At 41.7% G+C, this 24,166-nt stretch overlaps 1 protein-coding gene across 1 annotated transcript in view; it reads right to left on the reverse strand.

The window, feature by feature from the left end:
• Positions 1 to 24,166, reverse strand: part of LOC143366530 (uncharacterized) — a 200,892-nt gene that overhangs the window by 60,663 nt on the left and 116,063 nt on the right. The window contains exon 2 of the mRNA XM_076807675.1: positions 6,661 to 6,764. Coding sequence (XP_076663790.1) covers positions 6,661 to 6,764 — 104 coding nt within the window. The remainder of the gene's footprint in view (positions 1 to 6,660; positions 6,765 to 24,166) is intronic.

Genomic DNA, 24,166 nt, shown 5'->3' on the forward strand with positions numbered 1-24,166 from the left:
TTCATAATTGAGCCGCTCGTACCGCCCGATTGAACGCGAGCCTCCTCTAACCGGCGTTTGGCTCCCGACATTTCCTAATAACTATAATTTATGATTCTTGCCGGTGCCACGATTCTTTTGCAACCCCCGGATTGAATCCAGCGACGAACAGCTGCCGCGGCTGGGGTACGCGCGAAATGCTTGTAATTAGGTTAGCATTTCACGGTCGATCGGGCCAATATGGCGGTCAGCTTTCGTGGGCTTGTCATCATGGAATTACGTGGCCTCCAGGCCTGTGATCATGACACGCTCCTCTACCAGCTTGGAAAAGCGAGCACGCCGACGTCGCTGCCAGCAGATTGCGCTCAGTCGTCGACCCAGAAGAGCGTCCTAGAGTGCGCTGCTCCCTTCGCCCTTTCTCCCCTACCCTTCTCCCTATCCTTCCGTTCTATTGCCGTATTACTCGTATTCCACGAGGAGGATCGCGTCGATGGGCTCATCGAAAAATATCTCGATTCACGACCGCGCTTGGCGAGACCTTGATTTTCTAGGCGAATGCTCGCCAGAAGTCGGAAATGTTGATCTACAGGTTCTACCTCCGCGCGATGTATGGATCGGTCTCTGTCGAGGAAGTTGCGAGTCATTTGTATACACCAAGAAGGAATGTTGCTCGAATATCGTTCACCTGGCTCCGATCGGCTACTTGTTCGGTAAATTCACGCTCGCGTATACATATTCATGTCTCGTCGTGTTACTCTTGCTTGCCGATTTCACGAAGCTGAAGTTTTATCCCCCCGGGGACACTTTCTGCGAAACGTCGCTGCGCGAGATCTGTCCCGGTATTAAAGTGGGTGTCGGGCGCGGATAGGTGTCCTCCGTAAGAAGTACAGTTTATGTAAAAGAAGAGCAAGGGTTGGGGCGTTATTCTACTTCGCTGACTCGTGGACTTGATTAAACGAAACGCGACTCCAAGAAATAGTCGACCGTCCGGCGACGTTTTCTCTCGCCGTGGGACTTTCGATTTATACCTTTTTCGGCGGGTACACCGAGCGCTCGAACTATCATTTGCTAATTAACATAAGTTCATGCGGTTCACCTGTCTGGCCGACACCGTGTCCTAATTAATAATTCGCTGATAAACAGTTCCATGGTTGTCACTGTGTAGAAGAATGATTATTCGTTCTTGATGCTCGGTCGAGTCCGATCGTCGTTTCCGCGTGGCTTTCGAACGGTTGAAAATAGTAGGTATCAGCGGTAGCGCAGAAATTACGTAGGTATCACTGTGCATGGTTTACCTGACAAGAAGCCCAACAGAACATTAATCTGTTACCGGCCTGCATTACAGCCACCAGTGAAATGTTTGCCTAGCTGTTCGTGTTATGTAGATTAGTTATCAGATACACTGGTCGCGGGCTTCGCGCTGCAACTTCGGCGTTCTATTCGATCCTTTTAGTAGTTCCAAGAATGTAAATTGGACATCTGCGAATTTATCGCGGTTCGCGTGATTTCTTCATCCTGGAACACTTTGCGGGGAGCTCCGGCATTAGGCGATCAACTAATTACCTACTAGAAATTTTATTCACCATTTTATTTACACACATTTCATTATAAAAGGGAAATTTTTCAAGTCACATTTCAGGCTACCGCAGGTTCATCGTCGCATCGATTTAGGAACTTTCCAAGTATCGTCGAGAATAGGTATCTGCTTTAAAATAGAAGATATAAAGTGTGTAAGAAAATATCATGAAATTCACTTTGCTCTTGCGAAATGAATTTTTCATGCATTTTCTAAGTGTGAGATCAGAAGAAGCAACTATTAATTGCACGCGAAAATAGTTGTTCTAGATAGATATAAATGTAACGATGAAGTGTGTGGGGGGTGAATAATAATTTTTCAAATTGCAAATCATTTTCATCATCGAGGATCCTAGTTCCAAACCCACCATTTTCTATTCCAAACGGCTGGGAGGTTCTACCTTAAACTGGGGGAGCATTGGCAGTACGGGGTAACATTGGCATCTATTTAACATCTACTAAAAAGGAAAAGGAAAAAAATTTTATGCACTTTCACACTTGCAGTACAATCACAAACGGTGCAATGTTATAATAGGATACCTAAAGCAAGTTTATAAATGTTGATTTTTATATTATATAGCATAATGTTCCGAAAACATGCCAATGTTCCCCCAGTTTACGGTATCATTCTTTCACACTAACAAAAGCCTCTCCCAGGTCCTTGTCATACTCAGCAGTGAAAAACTAGCACAGCCGCTGACTTCTGTATTAGCAAAACTCTTCTACGCCATGTTAACCGAAAGAAGGCGAAGCAAGGGATTTAACCACCCCCAGTCACCACCTCACGTTCATCTCCACCAACTATCATCTGAAACCCAGCTGATGATATTACACCCCACATCAACCTTTGACAGGCGCAAGTTTCTGGAAAATGCCTCTTCAGGAACAAATTGAACTCCGAGCTTCGTTAGGTTTTCACAGTAAACATTCGGCGAGCCGTGGACCGTATGTACTTTCGATGCTTTCTAGAAATTTTCTAGGTGAGAGTCCTTGGCCTGAAGAACCGCCGACGCCACTCAAAGTGTCTAGCCCCACAGTCCTACACCAACCATTCTCATAGTTAGTGTTCCATCACCCTCCGACTCCGTGCGCATCCATAACCAGAACAGAATTGCCTCAGACAGTGCAATCGCAACGTCCCTACCGGCAAAAAGACACCAACAATCACGTGCCCAAGTTAAAGCACACTCAATTCTATGAATAATAGGGGATTCCTGAAAGCAGTGGGCAGGCAGCATGTGCTCTCGCCCAGCGGGAGCAAGCAAAAAAGGGAGATTGATTCGCGAAACGAATCCACGAGACCGAGGACGAACGGCATGCAGATACGTGACAATCTTTACTCGCGAAGAGATCTATCGGGTAGGCTCCGCGCAGACGTAGTAGATGTACGATACGACTTTATTCGATGTTTCGCTGCTCGATACGGACTCAAGCGTACCGGACGGCTTTTAATGAAATGCGGCTCTTAACGAGACTAGTTTCGAACTGGACACTTACCACGTCTTTATTTCAATCTCTGCGTGTTCTATCGGTCCGTCTAATCGGGAAACATTGGAAGTCACTTCGGAATCTGTGACGCTCCGGCAGGCTTTCGTGGCCACGGGAACTCGTTCCGAACGGTACATACATGAAAACTATTCTGGATCGCGTCTGCCCCTGTTTCTTGTTCTGTTGCGACGGAACGGTCGCTTCGATTTCGCTAGACTCTACACCTCCGTGTTTTATCGGCGCGGTTTCCCTGGTAGAGCGCTATAGATTGCTTGATCTGCATATGAATCTGTTCGTTTCCGTGGCGAATTTTATTTTCATCGCCCTCTTAGGATCACGCTGATTGTGCCAAGGGGGGGGTGATTAAGGGAGGTTTGGGAAGTGCTGATAAGTTGGAGGTGCGCGGTGTTTCCAATATTTAAGATAGGGACGCGGAGGATGGTGGATTTATTTTTAGGGAGCGTTTATTGAAAACTGCTGTTTATGTTAATCTTGCGTTAATTAATTCTACCGCGATGCTTAAGGAGCGTTTCAGCGACCCACAGCTTTCGCTTTTGATATAATTGAAAACTTGTTTCTACCCAGTACTGGGGGTTAGTATAAAAATCAAGAGATGCTACTTCACTTAAAATTTCACTCAGTACTTCCAGTTTCTTCCCACGAATTTCCTATCGATGCACACCGACGAATCACAGTTGAAAACCGGTGACTTGATGTGGGGAAGGAATTGAGTACATCGCAGCAACAGGGGTGCAGCTGCCTTTTTGACAGTTTTTCAGTTATGACGTGTAATATATATATGTAAAAATAAATTCCACATCCTATGTCGCAAATCTGATAACAAATCAGCGATTTATTGCAAATTATAAATCCGCACCCGTAAGAGGAAGTGCATATTTGGAATACTAAAATTTGGAATCTAATAAACTACTAACGGTATCTAATTTGTAACACCGTAGACAGTAGGGGCTAATGACCTTTTAACGAATGACATTTGTAGATGAACCGCTATTTTGACATTTTCGACTTAATCTGCAGAGTAAGGAAACATCAATCTGCAAAACTTTTTCAACAAGTATTCAATCGTTCCAATTATGGTTAAAATATGTAAAAACTTTAGAGTTGAACACTTAATCTACTCATTTGCGCGTTCCTTCTATGGTGCCGTGTTAGTTTTGCGATAATTTTGAGAGTACAAAGTGCGACATGATATTTTCGGTTTCAGTGCCGTGTTGCTAATTGGGAACACCGAAAGTGAAGGTAATTTGGATTATTCCAAAGCTTAGCGATGCTTTTGTTTCACGGGTAACGGCTACCGCCGCGGCGGTTTGCGCCAGCGCTGTCCATTTATATTTACAGTGACTCGCATTAATATTCGGACACTTTTCAAAATCGCATAACTTGTTTAGAATTGGTCCAAACGACTTGAGTTTTCTTTTGAGAGAAGCTAGAATGATTAGTTTGCTAAATGACGCGTTCCGTCGTTTTGAAAAAAAAAATGTATTTGGTTGGAATAGCGAAAAGAATAGTAAAGGTCGATTTTTTGATAAGAGTTCTCTTTTCAATGTTAACTTAAAGGAATAATTTTATAAACAGTGTTTCCTAATTTACTCGAAGCTGGTAAAGACGGAGCTGCACCCCTCTTGCTGGAAGGTCCACAATTCAGTCCCGCGACCGGTGACTCCGAAGAGTCAATTACCGATAGCCAAGGGCCGCCGCGGCTGTCCCCCGGAATTAAATCAAATACCAATTTCCTCGTTACAAGACGCGCGGACGCCCGTGGAAGTCGCGGAAAAATCGCGAGAATAGCAAGATTAATCGGCCATTAAACGCATCCTCCTGCGAAATGGTACACAGTCAAGAGTGTATCAACCCCAGGGGAGCGCATTCCTTTTGTTCGGTACTAGTTACAGGCGGCGCGGGGGGAGAAAAAAGGAACGGAACAGGGAACGATAGTAGTTAAGGGCTAAACCAGTTTCTCAGGCTCGCACAGCTGCTCCTGTATTTCGATCAAACGTCATCGGGTTTAATTAAGTCTCGAAAACGTCGATGAAATTGATTGTACGCGAGCCACCGATTCGTTCTGTCGCGTACGAAACTGCGAAGACGGATCTGAACGCGAGCCATGGGGGAACAAGAATCCTACGCGCCAACGTGCTACCTTGTCCCCGAGCCCACCGGACTGCTGCACTTTTTATCGCGGGATTTTTGTGCACCAAAAACACATACTGGTCCCTTGGAAGCTGTGCTAATTTACAGACGGCTTCCTTAAAAATCGGGCATGTTTAGCTTGCAACATTCTGATCTGATAAAACAGCAACTTATATACCTGCAGCATAATTGAGTGGTCAGATTGATCGCAGTTGTTATTTGTACGTGCCCGACACTACCCCTTCGTGGCTAATCTCATTATTAAAATATCAGCCTCCTATTGCTGCAGCTGGGAGTGATGCAACAAGAGAGTCGTTAGGTTGGCAACAATTTTCCACGGGCATTTAAATCCTTTTATTAAGTGCGTAGAAAGCTAGCTGAGTATCGATAGGAGACGCTGCTGCCCATTTATCACTTGGGACCAAATGGGCTTACGTTAAATTATAAACACTGTGGAAAGTATTGTAAATGTGAGATAAGCGGTCACCAACAGGATGTTAATTCGAATATTTTTGATCGCTATGTTTGGCAACTGTCATCCTTAGTGATAGGTTAGCACACAGTGCAAAGCAGCACTTTTAATGTGTCTACTATTTTATTACGAAAATTCGCAATCAATAAAAAAATACATTTCACAAAATTCAAGATTCTTTCGGTCGGCATAATCGCCCACGTGAGCAGGCAATTTGCAATTTAGTGAAGAAATTCGAGGTAACCGGATCTGTGGAAAAATATAAAGAAGCCTGTGCGTCTTCGTACAGGTCGTTCAGCCGAAGACATTGCCGAAACAGCGAGGTTAATTGGCCCCCCAAGATCGTGCGATTTGGTGTCGTTGAAATATTCTCTTTGGGGCTACGCGAAAGGTAAGGTGTATCTACGTACACTATCAATCCGCAAGCCATTCATGATCTCAAAGACGAGATTCGGCCCGTTCATTCTTGAGACCGAATCGCAATTATGCGGCAAGTGTTATCGGAAATTTCGGAAGCAGAGTGGCTACCTGCGAAAAGCACTGCGGTGGGCATTTAACCGATATTGTCTTTCGCATACGATCGCAATCGACCAAAGTTTACGATGAAATAAAGAGGCTAGAGATTTTCTAAATTACAGTGCGTTTTATTACAAAAGGAACATCCCGGAGTCTTTATTGCAGAACACTTTATAATAAGCGAATAGAGGAAAATCGCGTACAAAACGAAAGATGGAGGAGTTGAAATGCCCTTGCAGCAGATCCGGTCCGTGTGGCCGATACTTTTTATTCCCCGCGTTTCTGTAATTTAGATGCCACGATAGCGCAGGTATTACAGAATAGGAAGGAGAGGCGGAGGAGAACGGTGCGCGTCGCGTGGCACTCGACCGCTCGCGTTTCTTCCTGAGGAATGCCTCCTCGCCGTCTGTCGGAGGCGTGCTACGAGGCGATTTTATCGAAAGGAAGAGCAACTTTTTCCGATGGACGGGTTGACTTACCGATCCATAAAGAAGACCACAGGGATCCATGCACAGGTACAGGCAGGTCGCGACACCTTGGATCTTCAATTGACCTCTGGACACCGATATCCTCTGAAATATCGCTGAAAACAGAAAAATAAGGTACACAGTTAATGGTAACGAAGAAACAAATTTAATCCTGCCGAATTTTAAAATTCCATTTCCCACTATTTTATTTTAATTCCATCATGGAACTTTGGCGAGCTTTCTCCTGTATAAGTTTGTAATAACAGGGAGAAGAATAATTCTGTCGAGCTTTAATTTAATAAAGAAATGAACTTTTAAAGAGAATATAAAGCTGCATCGATTGGCATATAATAAAATATACAGTTTCATTAAAAACATTGAGGTGATCTTGATTTTTTATCGAATAAAAAGTTTCTTATCAATATTTACTTTTGCAATTTGCTGTCAACTGAATACTGACTACCTTTTGTTCGAATCATTTTTTTATCAAATTATTTTTATCATGTGCATTTGAAGTTAGAACATGCGTGGCGTGTTCCCTTCCGCTACGAGTAGGAATTCCATACCAGGCCTGTATATATATGTAAATGCCTTTACAACAGCCACGAAATCTGCCGGCCGCCAGAAGAACTAGGACGAAAAAGTCACACATTCTCGACAAAACTCGGAACACCTGCCTATTACACCGTGAATTTACCCATGTGACAACCATACCCGGTCTTCCCTACGCAATGATGTAGATACCATTGATTACTGTATACATTGCTAGCCTAATTGCCAATGGAAACTTGCTCTAAACCTTTGAAACTGTATACACCGCAACTCCTCAGTCCTCCTATCTCCCAGTCTTAAACCCTGCCACAAGAACGTCCCTCTTGAGTAAACCATCTATTCGTCCGCGCATTAGCTTTATTATAGCTTCCGAATGCTTGGACGATCCTCTTAATCGAGGCATATTCGAAAGCAGTGGGGGGATTCCAGCCGCAGTGCTCGCGACGAGTCCCCCCCTGTTCGCCAATTGATCCAAGGCACGTATTAAAATCTTCTTTCTCCCCCAGAAATGTTCCGTATGCTAATAACCTATGGTGACCATTTATCCCCGAGGGCCGGATCCGGTCTGCATCGACTCGTTCTGCCTTCACAGCGGTGTAATCAGCGGTATTTTTCGCCGCGCGAAAATACAAAGTAGCACACAGATCGCGGCCGTTCTTCGCAATTTTCCAGCGGACCGGCCAAGCAGACGCCGCAGCGCGCGCGCTCGCGCGCGCTCTTTCGCTCCGAGGTATCGATTATGGTACTCGAATCGCGCTAAGGGACGGAGTAATCAAATGTTGCGGCCAAAAAACGACGATAAAAGCCGGTAATTATCGACAGCATCGGCCGAGACATGTCGTAAATAACGCGCCCCCTTCTTTCTTCGTCCCACCAGCCACGTTTCGCAATTACATTTATTGCGTGTCATACTTCTCGTGCTTATTAGCCCATTCGTGGCGGGCTGAAAATTCCTCGTAATGACATTGTTCATGGGAATACCGATTCAATTAAAGACCGATCGTCGCCACGGAGGGGAGCGCGGAGAAATAGAAGAAAATTCACGTCCCCTGGGCAGCGTAAACGTGGAATTAGCGACAAGCAGAAGAAAGCAAATGGGGCCTTGGCTGCGCGTGCGGCACTGTGGCATTGGTATTCTTTAATGATTCCTTCGGGAAGGATGTCCGATAACTGGATGCGAATCGTGGACGAATTTAATGACGCAGTAATGGGTGGTATCAGAATGCCGGTATTTTCTTCTTCTAGGTACAGTAACGACAGTTGAGAGGTATAGATTTTAGATAGACAAGGGTGGAACGAGATGAATTAGAATAGTAGAGTCGCGTTCATCTTCTGGGAAGACAGTTTGAAAATTAGTCGCGTAGGATAGGTATTTTTTCACAAAGGGGATTGCATCCTCGAAGGGTTCTAATAACTATGTTGAATGCCTCTACTGAGGTACGTGCAAAGTCCACATTCTTGTGCGTATTTGTTACGTTTTGGTAGGCAAAATACTGCCAGCAACGAATATTAGGTTACATGTGAAACAGAGCTAAGTATAAAAATTCCCTTGGCTCCACATTACTGTATTTACAGAAAGTTGTACGGGCATGGTTCTAGAGAGGACCTGACTTGCTATTTGTTAAACAGACCACTTGCAAATGACGCAACATGAAGGTGAACCGAGCTGCCCTGGAGTTGGTTGAACTATTGCTTCCAAGGACATTCTGTGTGGTGCAATTAGTTTGCTAATTTGTTTATAATCTTATTACATCATCTTTCTTCTGGTCAAGAAGATTAACCCTGCTAGTAATGAAGACTGCTATCAATATCCTTCTAACAAACCGTAATACCAGCAACAGCACTTCCATCCGAAAACCTTTTAAAATTTAATTCCTCAAGAATAGGAAGGATTTCTGACAAAAAAAATTTATTCTCCACCTTCGACTGATTTTTCTACAAAAAGTTGCAATTGGTACTATAAATTCGTTCTCGCCATTTATATTTCATCTACCTATAAGTATATATAAAAGAAATCCTGACTGATTGACTGACCAACTCATTAACGCCCAACTCAAACCGTTTCGCAGAACGTGAAATTTGAAAAACACATTGTTTTCATGACGTAGGCACCCACTAAGGAAGGATTTTTGGAAATTCCATCCCTAAGGGGGTGAAAAGGGTCTGGGTTAAGTCTGGGTTAAGTCATGACACCTATTGAATTCCGTCGATAACGCGGTAAATTCAAAATATGTCACTAAGAAAACGACACACTACTATATGAGTGTGGTTGTTTACTTTACATACATTTATAAAAAAAAATGATCCCAGTGAGAATCGAACCGGTGAAAGAGTTCCGATGCGAGACCTGCCCTTTCCACGCGCCGCTATTCATCGTTACAATAAACTTCGCTATCGCTTCTGTTCTTCAACGCATAAACACCTTTTTTTTATTAATATTTCGGAAACACTGGGGTAGTGGACCCAACATGTGAGACATGTATTGCTCTACTACACCTACACTGCAACATATATGAGATTCATCAAATCAAAATCCGTGTCCCAGATGTCGCGGCCTCCCCTTGCGAGTACGCCACTACTCAAGACCATCATTAACCCTTAACTGGTACACTGTTTTTGGCAAACGTGACTGGTATACTGGGGTCGTGGCAGACCCCAAATAAAAAAGGACACAGAAATTTGTAAAGTCGACACCAGATCATCCTCTATGAATATTTTGTTCTTAGGTAATGTATAAAATAATAAGGAACGTAGAAAGTTAAACTATTAACTATAAAATTAATTAGAAATTCAGTTGACAAACTTAGACAACCAAAAATTCTGCAGCGAACTTTGAGTGCTGGGGGTCATGTGCGACCCAGGATAGCAGCTAAGGGTTAACCAAAACGAAGGCTTCGTAAGAATGTAGATGAATTTGCAGGAATGAAGTCTACGATAGAAATGAAATATGCAAACTGAGAATGAAGGTTTTCGCGAGGGTGAAGGTTAGCAACGAAACTGAGCAAGACTTTCTCGCTGATAACGAATGCACGGTGCTTGATTACTACTCCTAGTTTCTGGCCGGCAGTCAAAGAATTAAGGAAGCGAAGCTCGTACGTAATAATTAACATAAATAGCGCGATGGATCCAAGCGGCCGCTGTACCCGCGAGGCGAGGGTTTAGCGTTTTCTTTCTTTTCTTCTCTCAGGCTTCGTCGCACGTCCGCGCGATTAAACGAAACGCTGCATTTCCGAGGTACGGGCGATCGCGGCCACCACAAATGAAATCCAGGAGGAGGCTCGCTGAAGGGGAACGAAAAGGTGTCGTGGATAGCAATTTGTTACTGCAAATTGACGCTTCGCGCACCCACCGCGAAAGTGTCGGGACTCGGAGCCCCGCAATCTTCTCGTTTTGTCGTCGCTTCTTTACCGATATATCAATACTTTTCCCGCGGGAGTCTGTCATAAGTGGAGAATTATGAGACGGTTCCGGATGCAAAGCGATGCTAATTCACGTTCATCTTTGACTTCCTGGTTCAGCGAATCGTTGGACGCCGTGGCTGTAAGTGTTCCGCGGCTTTTACCTGATTTCTTCGTTGATTCTTTGCGAACCCGTGTAACTCGATCTTCGACGAGTCGATTTACAGTTTACAGGTGTGAGGAAAATTTGCAAATTACAGGGAATGTTGGATAATTACACGTATAAGAAGATTAGGTGCTCGAATGTGCTGGGAGTTAAAGATAATTGCCTCGCTTTGATGGAAAATTATGTGAAATTATTACTAAATGTTGTATAATCAACTGGTGCAACGGACTAATGGCTTATAAATCAATCTTTAAACATCGTTTTTTAAATTTAATTCCATGCGCGTTCCTTTCCGTTTCAAGGAATATCGACGGGATCGATTCGATTAAAAATTCACGCTTTTTCATCAGAGGAAACGATCTCTTCGTTTAGTCCGGCTCGTAACAGCATAACACCGTCTAGCAGCTTATTACATTTTACAGCCAGAGGTGGTTTAGCTGTTGTTTTAGTCGCGCCAACCTGCGCACCGATGTCATTAACTCTCGCGCAACGAGAAGCATATACAGAAACACACAGAGTTCTGCGGATTCTCAATTATACCACTGGTTATAAATACGTGCGCGGGACTAAATATCACTCTTGTCGCACGCGGTAACAACCACGAAGCGGCTCGCGGGAAAAACACGCACTGCCTCCTGTCAAAGCCGCCTCCGATCGCGAAAGCTCTCGGGGATCACGATCGAATGTATCTTATAAAATTTAATTAGTCTAAAGTGTCTGTCCCCGTTGCGTTGATGCAACTTAAGGACCGCTCTCCATATTTGTCAGCTTCGTAATCATAATCGCGTCCGCGCGAAAGCGGAGAAGAACGATGGAACGACAGGCAAGATATCCGCGACCCGATTAAAATTCTTAATTAACGAGAGAACCGTAATTTCCCCAGCTGCGGGGCTGATAACGTTCGATACGCGACGCACGACGATCAGACGGAGGCCTCAAACTGGCAGATTACAACCCTCGCTCTGCCTCCGTGCTCGCCGGTCCGCCGAGCAGAGATCGCGGATTCCGTGACAGATATAAATCACTAATCTGCAATCGCGCATTTTTCCGTTGTACCGCGGATAATCTGCCGAACGTCCCCTGCTCTCTCTCTTAACGAATTTTTCCTCCCCCTCTCTGTCGCCGATGCGACACCCTCGATCCGCGGTCGAAGACTCGTTTCGTCTGCACGAAAATGCGGCCGCCCGCCGCGATGTCTCTACGGCGATTGCCGGGTTTTGCTCCGTACAGCGACGAATAAACACGTTCTAAGGACAATTAAGCGCAACTCCCCTCCGGGATGTATGTATATTAATATACATAATGTACTGCTTCATTGCTCGCCACCTCAAGAACTCGACGTTCATGGCAACTGATTCAGAACCAGTATTAAAAAATTTGTAAAACAAAATTTTATGTTAAATAATTTCATTTAAAATGCACTTAAAAATAATTATTTTCTTGTAATACAATTTTGATGCTGTTTTTTTCACTTTAAATAAAATCGTGGAGCAGGATATATTACAACAAATTGATTTCGACGCTTGATTCATATTCTGTTATGACATATCCTGCTCCACGATTTTATTTAAATTGAAAAACCACCTTCTAAATTGTAGCACAAGAAAATGATTATTTCCTAGTTTTTAGAGCGTTTTAAATACAATCGTTTAACACAATTTTTATTTTTTTATTCCCTAGTTTTTGGTGTTTATGGATTTACATTTCACAGCTCAGACTTCTTTACAAATATCTTTTATTGCTGTACACAGTTTAACAGTTTGCTTAAACTCTGTAGCGCTAAGTAATTGTATTAATTACTCCATCTACGTAATACTGTCGACCGATACATCGTCGACCGATTTCTCTCCATGACAGAAACCGCGATAAAGGCTCCCCAAAACCAATGCGAATTTCGCCGCGCGGAGCGGATCCGCCGCGGATTAGATAACACTGCCCAGGTACATGAAATCAAATAAATCACAAAAAATAGAAGATAATAATAATTATAAAATAAAAAGAGATGTGAAATCAAAATGAGCTGCACGTACATAAAGGTAATGATAAATACAAATAAATATTTTAATACGAATAAACATTTTATTCAAAATACTTGGCGCTGCGTCCCGAATTGGTGCCGCTAAACTGAATAAATATGTATAAATTGCATTAATCTTTTTCTTTCTTTCTTGCGTGTGCGTTCATGAATGTGTGTATGTGTGCCGGCGCATATGCTACGTATGACATTAGAATTAAATATATGTAGAATAAATCTGACTGCGTTTCTAATATGTATATGTATTTTAGATTGTAAGAGAGTTATTGTAAATTATTAATACGAGGACAATTAACATTTTTTCTGTTTAGCAGCGCCAAGTTTTTTGAATAAAATGTTTATTCGTATTAAAATATTTATTTGTATTTATCATTACCTTTATGTACGCGCAGTTCATTTTCTTCTATTTTTTGTGATTTATTCGATTTCATGTACTTGGCATAATTTTTTTTACCTTTCTGAATCTACGTATCGACTATTCGACGTGGTAACGAGTATCGTTGATGCAACATGAGAATGATACGAACGATGTAGATAACGCAGCGTACCTGCTGGTGGAATTTTCATGTACCAATCCGAACTATTGGTGCGTCAGCTTCGCGAGCGACTTGCCTGGAACCAGTTCGCTATTAGAGATGGTTATCCAATGGTATGGATGCACGCTCGGTTGCAAAGTTTTCGTTTTGAAGTGTAGTTGGAGAATAAATCGAAGGCTGGTAGGATGTAGTCTTAGAGTATATAAACATGGAGGAAGCATGCAATGGGCGAAAATGTAGGCGGCGGTAGAAAGAGAAGTATATACATTGGGGACATCCTCTCTCTTTACAGCGCCAGGGGTGGAAGCGGTTTTTTTTAATGTTAGAAAGAGAGAGGGTGTACCCAAAGCAGTGGTGGATCCATATTTTACCTAACGTAGAAAAGTGAATTCTCTACGTGTAGAATAAGGCGTAGTAAATAGCTTAACTTTATTACGCTCATGTATCTTACTGTATAAAATCGTATTATTCAACAATGTCTTTCGAGTTGGAATTTTATCATTCGGATTGAATTTATGAGCAAAGTTTCAAAAGTGGTCAGATTCAATAATACTAAATGGAATGTTACATCCACAGAAATAATCTGCCGAAGCTTTATCAAATCCTTCAGAATCCATGCCGTATATGTAAAAATTCGAGTATCTTTTGCACACCAAAGATATGAAATTTACTAAAAAAATTCAAATTATTTACAATTTTTATTATTACATTTCAATCTTCTTTTTTTAAAGTTATTTAAAATATTGCGCAGTAAAATTCAATGTAATAGGTAGAGGTTAATAATTTGTATTTGAATTTTCTACATTTTATACAATTATTTACATTCTTTACGCGTTAGTAAATTCGATGTAACGTAGTAAACCCACCACTGCCCCAATGTATATAATATGTTTCTCTTTCTACCGCCGTCTACATTTTCGCCCACTGCATGCTTCCTCCATGTTTATATGCTCTAAGGATGTAGTAGCTGGGATGTTGAGACGTAATTCAATATAATGAGATGTATATAAGCGGCATGTTGTAGATAAGTTGGCAGATTTAATTATGTTAGGAGAGAAATCGAGGGACAGTGTTGGTAAGCTGGGATTCTACTTAGATATGGGGAGCTTCGAGTAACTGAGAGGGGACTGCTTTTCACGGGATTTTAAAAGGATCAGGCAAGCATGTGGGATTCAATTTTCAGTTTTAATTAGATTTCGAAGAATGTTCAGAATTAATGAAGAGGTGATACTAAATGGGTAACTAATATTCCGATACATATTTCGTTTCTAAGGAATTCAGGATAAGTAGGTGCCCACTTCTTAAAATTCAGTAGAATATCATTATAGTTCTCGCATTTGGTATTAGATAAATAAAGTAATAAAAAAACAGAAGGTTTATCAAGAATTTAATTAATCCAGAATTAAATTATTCCACTGAATTTTCTACTGGTTCCAATCTTTCACTATAGGTACCTATGTATGTATAGAAACTCGCAAAAAGATGCATACTGCCCTCCTTAGTTAAAATGTCCTATCTAGCATTTTTCCATTTTTCAAGAAATGTTGAAATATTTGAAATCCCACACGTCTTTTACCTTTTAAGTTTTCAACCCTCCGCGGTCACACCGTCTTATAATCACAGATTGGTCCCACGAGGTTCACTGCACCCCAACGTCATTCTTGAGTTACCATTTTCGTATTTTTGAATCTTTTAACTTTTTTTGTGATATAATTCCATCCAATTTTTACTTTTGTACAATTGTTTTGTTGTCCTTATTTTAGTTTAGTTTTATAGTTCGTGGTTAGGCTTTCCATCAGTGCCACCGCTGTAGCCTCGCCTTTAATCTTCTCGTCTACCCTTGTAAATCATGTTCTTTTTTCCATTAGAGTAATAAGGACGATTATTAATAATAACAATAATAATCATTATTGGTACATTCGTAATGCTCTAATACTCTTTTTCTAGAAATGTAAATTTTGATATCGTATAATGAAATTTGTAGTTGAAAAAATAGTTGCGGAGAAAGCGACTTTTTTTCTTAAAATTCGCCAAATCTCAAATTTTAATATTAAGCTCTAAAAATTTACAGAAATATTGGCAAACACCAAAAATCTTTTGCCTGAGGTGCCCTGCACCCCGCGTGACCACGAAGGGTTAAGTAAAGTTAGAAAATCCTACGTGCTTCTTAGAAACCTAGAAACACTCTTGTTTATTTATTTGTACGTGGACGGCACAAACAAAATGATAAAACTTCAGTTGTCTTGACTGTTTCGAAATGCTAGATAGGACATTCTAACCACTATGAAAACATAAATCAATATCCAATAAAGCAAGCCGCAAAGAAACCACGATAAAATGTTTCCACTTAATTTCAATTTACATCGACTTAAAAAAGATCCCACAAAAGCGCCAAACGAAGGAGAGGAAATCACACTATAAACGGCACAAACAGATCTCGTTTTCCTTCGTGAAACGGCTTCCTCCATTCCGACGCAGGCTTACAGCTCAACCCAACGCGCATATTATTCAAACAGAGTCCCGTCTTTTTTACGTTATTTATATTATACGGTGCTTGAAAACTATGAGACGCCTCATAGTAGTAAACCAAAGTACTGTTATTACTAAAATTACAGTGCGGCCAGCGGTCGCTATTTTTTACGAATTTTCACCCTGATCGCTCCGCGATGGCGGCTCGCTTCCGTTCCCGATAGCAACGAATATTAAAGTGTCAAAGATGCCGTATAAATAATCTTATCTACGCATCGACGCATAATGCGTAGTACCGGAGGAATTTATTCGTACTAAGGTAGCGAGTAAAAAGCCAATCGCGCAGTGTCGGTGACGCGTAGGTATCTACGAGACGACGTGTTTTATGTCTGACAAGAATTAGGTGACTCGGTGATCGCCTCTTCCACCGATCAATTCAATTTCACCCCGATTCTATCAATATTCCGCGGACGCGCCGCGATAGGATTATTAATTCTAGCGACCGCGGCACGAGAAGAACTTGGCACTTAATATGTTATTCATAACGTTACAAGGCACCGCTTTCTACGTCCACAGTGTCTCCTTCTTTTGCCTGGAAAATTATTACACGGCGGGAAATACGGAAGCACGGTCGCTCGCTTCTTTCCTCGCGACTGCTCGCGTCAGGTTTAATATCCGATAGGCTTAAATTGTTTGATTTTTATTTAGCACAGAGTTCATCTAACAATACTTATCATTTCCCGTTGCAGCATTGAGCCGGCTATAATCAATGCATAACCGTAGTTCCCCTGCTGTCTTCTTTAGTATTATTACTGTGGAATAGTGGCAGGTGAGTATTCTTTTGCGAAGTTTCGATTGGAAATTTTACTTTATAATTATTTGAATATTGAGAGCTTCGTCAATAAGGAATACAGAATAATAGTTGTTAGGAATAAAATTGTAGGAACGTAGAAGTAAGTCTCGATATTTCTTCTTATACAATGGGTGGCCGAATTATTATACTCAAACAAAAAGGTTTGAAATTTTGCAAGTTTAAGCGATGGAATAAAATAGATGTCTCGTTTTTAATGTTATAATGTTATTTTTTTTAATATTAGTGTATGTATTTAAGAATACAAGTTAAATACGTTTAAGTATATAGGTTTAAGGGTCATGCTCAGTCAGGAGGCCGAAAAAAGGGTGGTCTTTGGAAATTTTTTACTCGAAAGCTATAACACATTTCTCAAAAAATCTTTTTTCCTTTTAAGATCAGAAGTTTATATGTTGCAAAATTACTCACAATGTTGCCAGATGTTGTTGCGAATCAGTAAATGAAAAAATAATAACATTCACGCACTGTTACTTTAATTGCAGCCACGACTTTCAGAGATTTCGACGAAAATATTTTGAGTATAATAATTTGGCCACCCTCTGCACAATTCGATAGATTTTAGTGGAATATTTTCTTGATAACTTTATGAAAATTCGCAAAGTCTACGAATTTCAGACTCACATTTAATTAATTTATATCTGCCTGTGCTAGAAGAATGCAATGAATCAAGATCTTGTTATAGCTGCTATTAATCAAGATGGAAAATATTGTAGCTGGCGTGTGCAATGTGGTTAAACTGCAAATTGTGGTTAATAGTGAAATAAACGATTTACGAACATTGAAGTGTGTATCATACCAATTCAACGGCCAATCGCATCCATTTAGAATACTGTAAAACACTGGGCTTGATCAGCCGTCGTTTGGTCGCCTGATCAGTGGAATGGGCGACTGAACAAAGTATTTACGAGCACTTTTCAGACATAAGGAAGAACGAGTGACAGTAATGTACCTATCCGCTGGGTCAGGCCAGTGAATAGAAGTTTGTCGAGCAATCGATTTCAATTGGCCGAATATTACGATTCGCTTTATGTGTTTTAGCGCGTTTGCAGTCGCTGACGAACTTCTGATGTATTTTTTATGAGCAACTTGAAGATTGAAAGGATACGCTGCGCGCAGTTTTAAAAGAATTAAATGGATTACCTTCTGGCAAGAAACGGCAAAGAAAAGAGAGCGCGGACATGTCGGGCAGGTGACATCCAGATGATATCTTTCGACGTGCACAAGTTGCGAAACAGTAACAGCATGTAGAATACGAAAAGAATAAAATAACACCGCCGAATTTGGTATACGAATTCGATGTACGAACATTGTGAAATTAATGCAATGACAGCAATTACAGCATATTTAAAGAGAAGTATTAAAATTCTGAAAACCTCGAAAATCAGGGAAGAGTGGATAGCATTTTTTTTATGTGACTCATTCTATGACTATTTTCAGTTCAATTCAGTTCATATACAGCCACAAATTGGTTCTTCAATCGAACGATGGTGGATGCTTTGCCATGTAAAAGGGTCCTAGAATAAGCTGTTTCTTCTTATGGTCATAACGAAATATTGTAATCTCGGGTTTTGGCAGACGTTTAAACCACAAACTTGAAGAAAACAGGGCTATTTTACACGCGGAAATGTTTATAAAAAGACGAAGATTGGTCGAAAGTTATGTTCGCAGATGATTTCATGGAGAATCATATAGTGTATTCGGATGGTCGCACTGGTGCCAATCGGAAGCGAAAAAGTTCACAATCACAACAAGGGGAGGACACCATGTGATAGACATCGATTTTGATGAGCCTTGGCACGATGGATCTATGTCGAAAATCAGTAAATTGGTGTCCGAGCGTTTCTGCCAATTGGCTTTAATAATAGAGATATTTACATGTAAATTATTAAAAATTTCATAGTGGCCGTGGGGTTTTGGTGGGTAAAAATTCCACACTATTCTGGAGGCGTCGGAGTGCCTTTTGGAGATATCTCCACGTTAAAAAAACTATATAAATTATATTTTTTATAAATTATTATTTTTATATTTTTTTTCTTAACTTGGGGAAATCTTCAAAAGGCACCCCGACTCCTTCAGAGGGGAATCCCCCGGGAGCGCCAGGGTAGTGTGGGATTTTTACCCACCAAAACCCCACGGCCACTATGAAATTTTGAATAATTTACATGTAAATATCCCTATTTACATGTATATATCGCAAAGTTACATAATTTTCTGAATTTTCGAGTTGCCTAACATTCGTTGGAAGTAACTCTCACCCCTAAATCCATACACCGAGTGGGTCAGAATAGACCCGGCGTACAGTGCTCGGAATAGGGGTAGTAACTTAAGTTACCACCTAAACTTGGACATTTTAAAGATAGCATTTTTTACTGTAATAAATTTAATGTATTATGTTATAATTCAATTATGTTATTTTCTTTCTCTATGATGTTTTATAAAGTTCGAAGCTAATCAATTCGTTGTTTATGACTTTATGTAATGTTACATACTTATTAGAACATAATTATCGTATATGATTTTTGGATAGCGAACGAGATTTATTACTATTTTATTTGTTACAGATGCTTCAATTTTATTAACGTTCCTGCCCATATAACCCTCAGCTATTAACAAATAATATAAAAAAAGTATTCAAAACTATACTGAGAAACACCAAAGTTATGAGATTTTTCCCGCGAATCCTATGTTACGAGCCCCACTGCGCGGCGTCCGCGTTGGCTAGGGTTTTAATCGAGCTGAAATTGATCGAGCTCGATTTTGGCAGTGAGCACGTTGAAGCGATGATCGCAATCGACGTGTCCCCGCGTTCCTCGCCGCGACAGCCCAGCAGCAACTTCTTCGCGGACGTTCCACTCGACTGGCAGGCACGAGACGATGGAGGAGTGGCGAGGCTCCCGTTCCTGATGTCGCGCCTTGATAATCGCCACGGAGCCGAGGTGACACGTCTCGCGCGTCGTTGCCCGGCGAATCACTGGAGTGCGCGTGAAACGATGCACGGGGAATCAATTAGAGCGTTGTCGTTCGTTAACGCTGCAGGTCATTAACTGCGCCCCCGGCCGGCCAGCCGCCGCGGGGAAGGCGCGTGACTAATCCGCGTGCGCGCGCACGAAGGACGTTGCCCACAGGTGAGGCTGATTTCGCGGCGATCCCCGTCCGGACGTACGTATTGAGTTATTAAAAGGGTCGCCCCGTCTCGGGGGCGCCCCGGCGACGAGCGACGGCAACCTGTCCTGTTATCGGTCAGAACGACGTTAATGGCGCAGTTAATTTGCCAGTGCAAATATGAAATACGGGTTGCGGAAACTGTTACTCGCTGCGAGGCGATGATTTACATTCGACGGCGAAAACGCGAGCTTTAGCGGCTGCGAGATTGTTGTGCATAATTGGTCCCCGAGGGAGTGTGAGCGGCGAGGACTACGCGCGTGTGGGTGAGTGGGCGAGCTCTTAAGGTAAATGGGAGTCTAATAGTGGAGATAGGGAGTTGTGGGTTCACTCGTGCTTGTAATTTGGCTATGAGCGATGTAGGTGGAGCATTTGTTGCGATTAGAGCTATGACTTTTTAAGGGTGCGTTTATGTCGGAGCTGCGATAAACGATCAGAGCGACGATAAGAGCGAGATGACTATATTGATGACCAACGACAAAAGCGTCGAGAAAGAAATATTTCTCTTTCTTCGCTATTATCGCAGCTCCAACGTAAACGTACCCTAACCCGTCGGGTACCCGGCTAGCCGGAGTAACTTCGAGCCATTGAATGTGGTATTGTTCAATCATTTTCGGCTAACATCAGACTATACTACAGACAGTACTATATTCAACTGCTTGAAGTTATCCCGGGTACTGTCCGGGTACTCGGGTACCCGGCGGGTCAAAAAGTAACAGCTCTAGCTTGCGACACTGACATGGAGAGGCTGTTAGGTGTCCGCCTCCGATTGCTTTGGCTTTTGGATATGGTTAAGAGGATAGAAAAATAAGATAGGTGTAGGTTTTTTTATGGCGGCCCGTTTTCGTATTTAGGGGGTTGATCCACCCCGTAAAGTTATAAGATTTTCAGGAGTCCGTCTGCAAGCGCTTTGGCTTTTGGATATGGTTAAGAGGATCGAAAAATATGAAATAGGTGTCTCTTTATTTTAGCCCATTTGCGTGTTTAGGGGGTGAAACCACTCCTCGAAGTTCATAAGAAGAGGTGGTGAGCGCCCCTCGATTGCTTTCGATTTTTGGATATGGTTTAAAGGACAGGAAAATAAGAAATACGTATCTTTTTATTTTAGCCCATTTACGTGTCTAGGGGGTGAAACCACTCCTCAAAGTTCGTAAGTACTCCTCGTACTTAATCACTCTTCTTATGCACTTTGAGGGGTGGTTTCGGCCCCTAAACACGCAAGCAGGCAAAAATAAAAAAATACGTAGGTAAGTATATCTTATTTTTCGGTCCTCTAAAACATATCCAAAAACAAAAGGAATCGGAGCCGGACACCTAAGAATTTCTCCTTGTGAGTTTACGTGTTAAAGGGAAACTCGACAGAGTGTGCTGGGCTAAAAACGGGCAAAAGTAATTTTTTTAAATCTATCTTGACATAGTGAAAAAAATGTGTGAGGTGTGTCAAAAAGCTCGCTGATTTTTTTTTCATAATTTTAAAACTATATTCAGCCGCGCCCCCGGAGGTGGAGGGGCAAAGGGGTGTCTTGTAAGGGCATCGGTATTACTTACTGGCTTGGTAGAAACCGATTGCGACCTATGATCAACAAATACTATTAATTTGGAAAACGACACATGTGACGCCCCCCCCCCCGCCCCTTGGGGCGCGGTTAAATATAGTTTTAAAATAATAAAAAAAATCAGCGAACTTTTTGACAAACCTCACACCTTTTTTCACTATGTCAAGTCAGATTTAAAAAAAAAATTGCACGTTCTCGACCCAGCCTACTCTTTAGACACCAAGGAGCTCGACTAATCCTGTTTTGTTTTGAATGAAAACAAATTTAATTATTTTTTGTACAGAGCTACAACTTTTTTTTTACTATGACGGGAATCCAATTTTTTTTGCGGCACAGTCTATCGCAGAGTGTACTTGGACAAATTATTAGGTCGATGATGATTCCAGTTTCTTCGCGTCGCATCGTGAATTCGATTTACGTAACTAGATTCGACCACGAGATCGACAGTGAAGAAACACCGGGGGAAAGCTTGAAAAGGAGCCCGACAAAGAGTCCGAGGGTGCACGGTGTCGCCGAGGTGTAGGCCAGCATTCAGGGATAAACGTGAGAAACTCGACAAGAATTGGTGATCCGAACCGGGAAGGGTAAGATCGGAATCAATCGATTTATGATGTTCCGATACGACACGTGATTATCGCCTTCTATTTGAGGCGGCCACAGACGCTTGTAATTACGTCGGAATCTCACGCCCGATCCTTAAAAAAGTCATGGCCTTTAATCTACTTTGTTGGAGCCGCGAGAAACTTTGAAGGAAAAAAAACCCACGATTAGCATAAGGGGAATCACAACTGGAATTACTAAATCCTCAAAACTTCGTCTACTTTGTTGCCTTCGTAATCCCCCGGTTTCGCTTTAATTAAGCGATATTCGTGCGCAGGAAGGGATAATTAGAATTTATAGGTTTCTTAGGCAGGTGGGATTATAATTGGTCCTAAGAAGAATGTAATTTTGTATTTCAACCGGTTAGTGGTTTCAGACAGCGTTTGCTTCTCGGAGAATTAACAAAATTCTTCGTTCGTATTCCCTGGAGCCCATACTGTGTTCTTATTTTTATGTACTGAAGTTAGTAATACATGGGCAGTTAAATGCAAGCTTTGCAGGGGTAATCTTTTAAACAGCTTTCCTCCTTTGACAGAGGGAAAATCTGATGCAATTGTTTATTATACAGCACGTCGGAACAGCATACACTACAAATATACAACTTCTTAAAGTTTCCTTATAATTTTTTAGTATAAGGAACTTAATGTGCAATTGAAGGTCAATAATAATTGTGGAGTTGATTATTTTTTAATGGAAAAGGATGTGAATTCCATGCTGAATACGGTGGTAAACACTGTCAGTGCTAGAATGATTTATTTCAGTGTCTCGGGATATTGCAAGATAAAGCTGAGTTCATAAGCACCAAACGTCGCTGTAGTTGGAAAGAAAATATTAAAAATTTTCAAACGTGGCGCTTATATCATTTACCATTTAAACTCCTCAATTCTAATGTTTACGGACTAGAAGATAAAGTATTATGCTTCAAGCATATTAAACTTCAACAAATCAAAGGGTGTAGTAGCACGCTAACGAATTCCATCTTTAATAAATTAGAAGACAAAGTCGTCCGATAGTAACAACTTCCAATGGTAACCACCCAAGCAGGAAGAGAGGTTCAAGAATGTTACTTCTCATTATTCTACATATATGGAGGGTTCAGAAGCCAATCAGTGTAAATCCATTAGCATTAAAATCGAGATTTACGCTCTTTGTCCTGTGAATAATTTTGCCTAGTAATTCCGCGACTCGGTATAAGTACAGTCATTGATTGCTTAAGGATGAACGTAGTGACTTAATTGATTTATCAACTGAAACTTTTAACAATAAAGAGGTCTCTGAACCATATAAAACTCATCTTCAGGAAAATTTCGGTTTACACTGCTTGGCTTCTGAACCCTCCACATATATAAACCTTTTTATTCTACTTATACAATTTCCTCTTATCAGCCTAACTTGTCTTACAGCACGACGGATTTCTATCACAGCCAGTAGGTGCAGTGGATAACGCTATTAGCCGCCACATGTTTTTGTTTATAATATGAAAATCGCGAGGGGGCCGAATTACCAGCATGCGGCCATAATACCACCTTTTATTATTATTATTATTATTATTATTATTATTATTATTTCGTCTTTATTACTCGTAAAACAAAGCTATAGTACATAAGGAGAAAGTAAAGGGCGAGTAAAGGCGAGGCCGCAGTATAAACTGTTAATAGGCCTAACCATAACATGAAACTAAACATCAATCAGTACTACGTATACTAAAACATGCTTAAAACTATTTCAACAACGAATCATGAGATATGAGATATGAAATATTTTCCTCTACTCTGAAACGCGTTCCATCGGCCCGCCGTCAAAGTGAGTAACAAGCGCGCGGCAGGTACAGCTCTCTCCACCGAAGGGGTTAACAAACTAAAAGAAACACACGGCTGCCGGGTGCGCGACTGCGTTAAGCCGCGCGAAGGTGCACCTCGTTCCGGACTATCGAACGATTTTTAATAATTCACCGCTCCCGTGTGCTCCACCCCGGCTTATCTCTCGCATCAAATTGCCCGACGTGTAATCGTCTGGCGCGCGGGCAAACCGCCCGGCCGGGAATAAATGGCGGCGCGGCGATTTCCGGCAGCGCGGCATCTGGGTCGCCGCCGTGAAAAACGGCCGCGCGCGATAAAGGTGCGTGTACTGTTAACCCGCGACGCCCGACGTCGGAGAAAGCTCTGACACCGGG

This window comes from Andrena cerasifolii, chromosome 2 (genome assembly GCF_050908995.1).
Source record: "Andrena cerasifolii isolate SP2316 chromosome 2, iyAndCera1_principal, whole genome shotgun sequence".
In the NCBI taxonomy this organism is placed as follows: domain Eukaryota; kingdom Metazoa; phylum Arthropoda; class Insecta; order Hymenoptera; family Andrenidae; genus Andrena; species Andrena cerasifolii.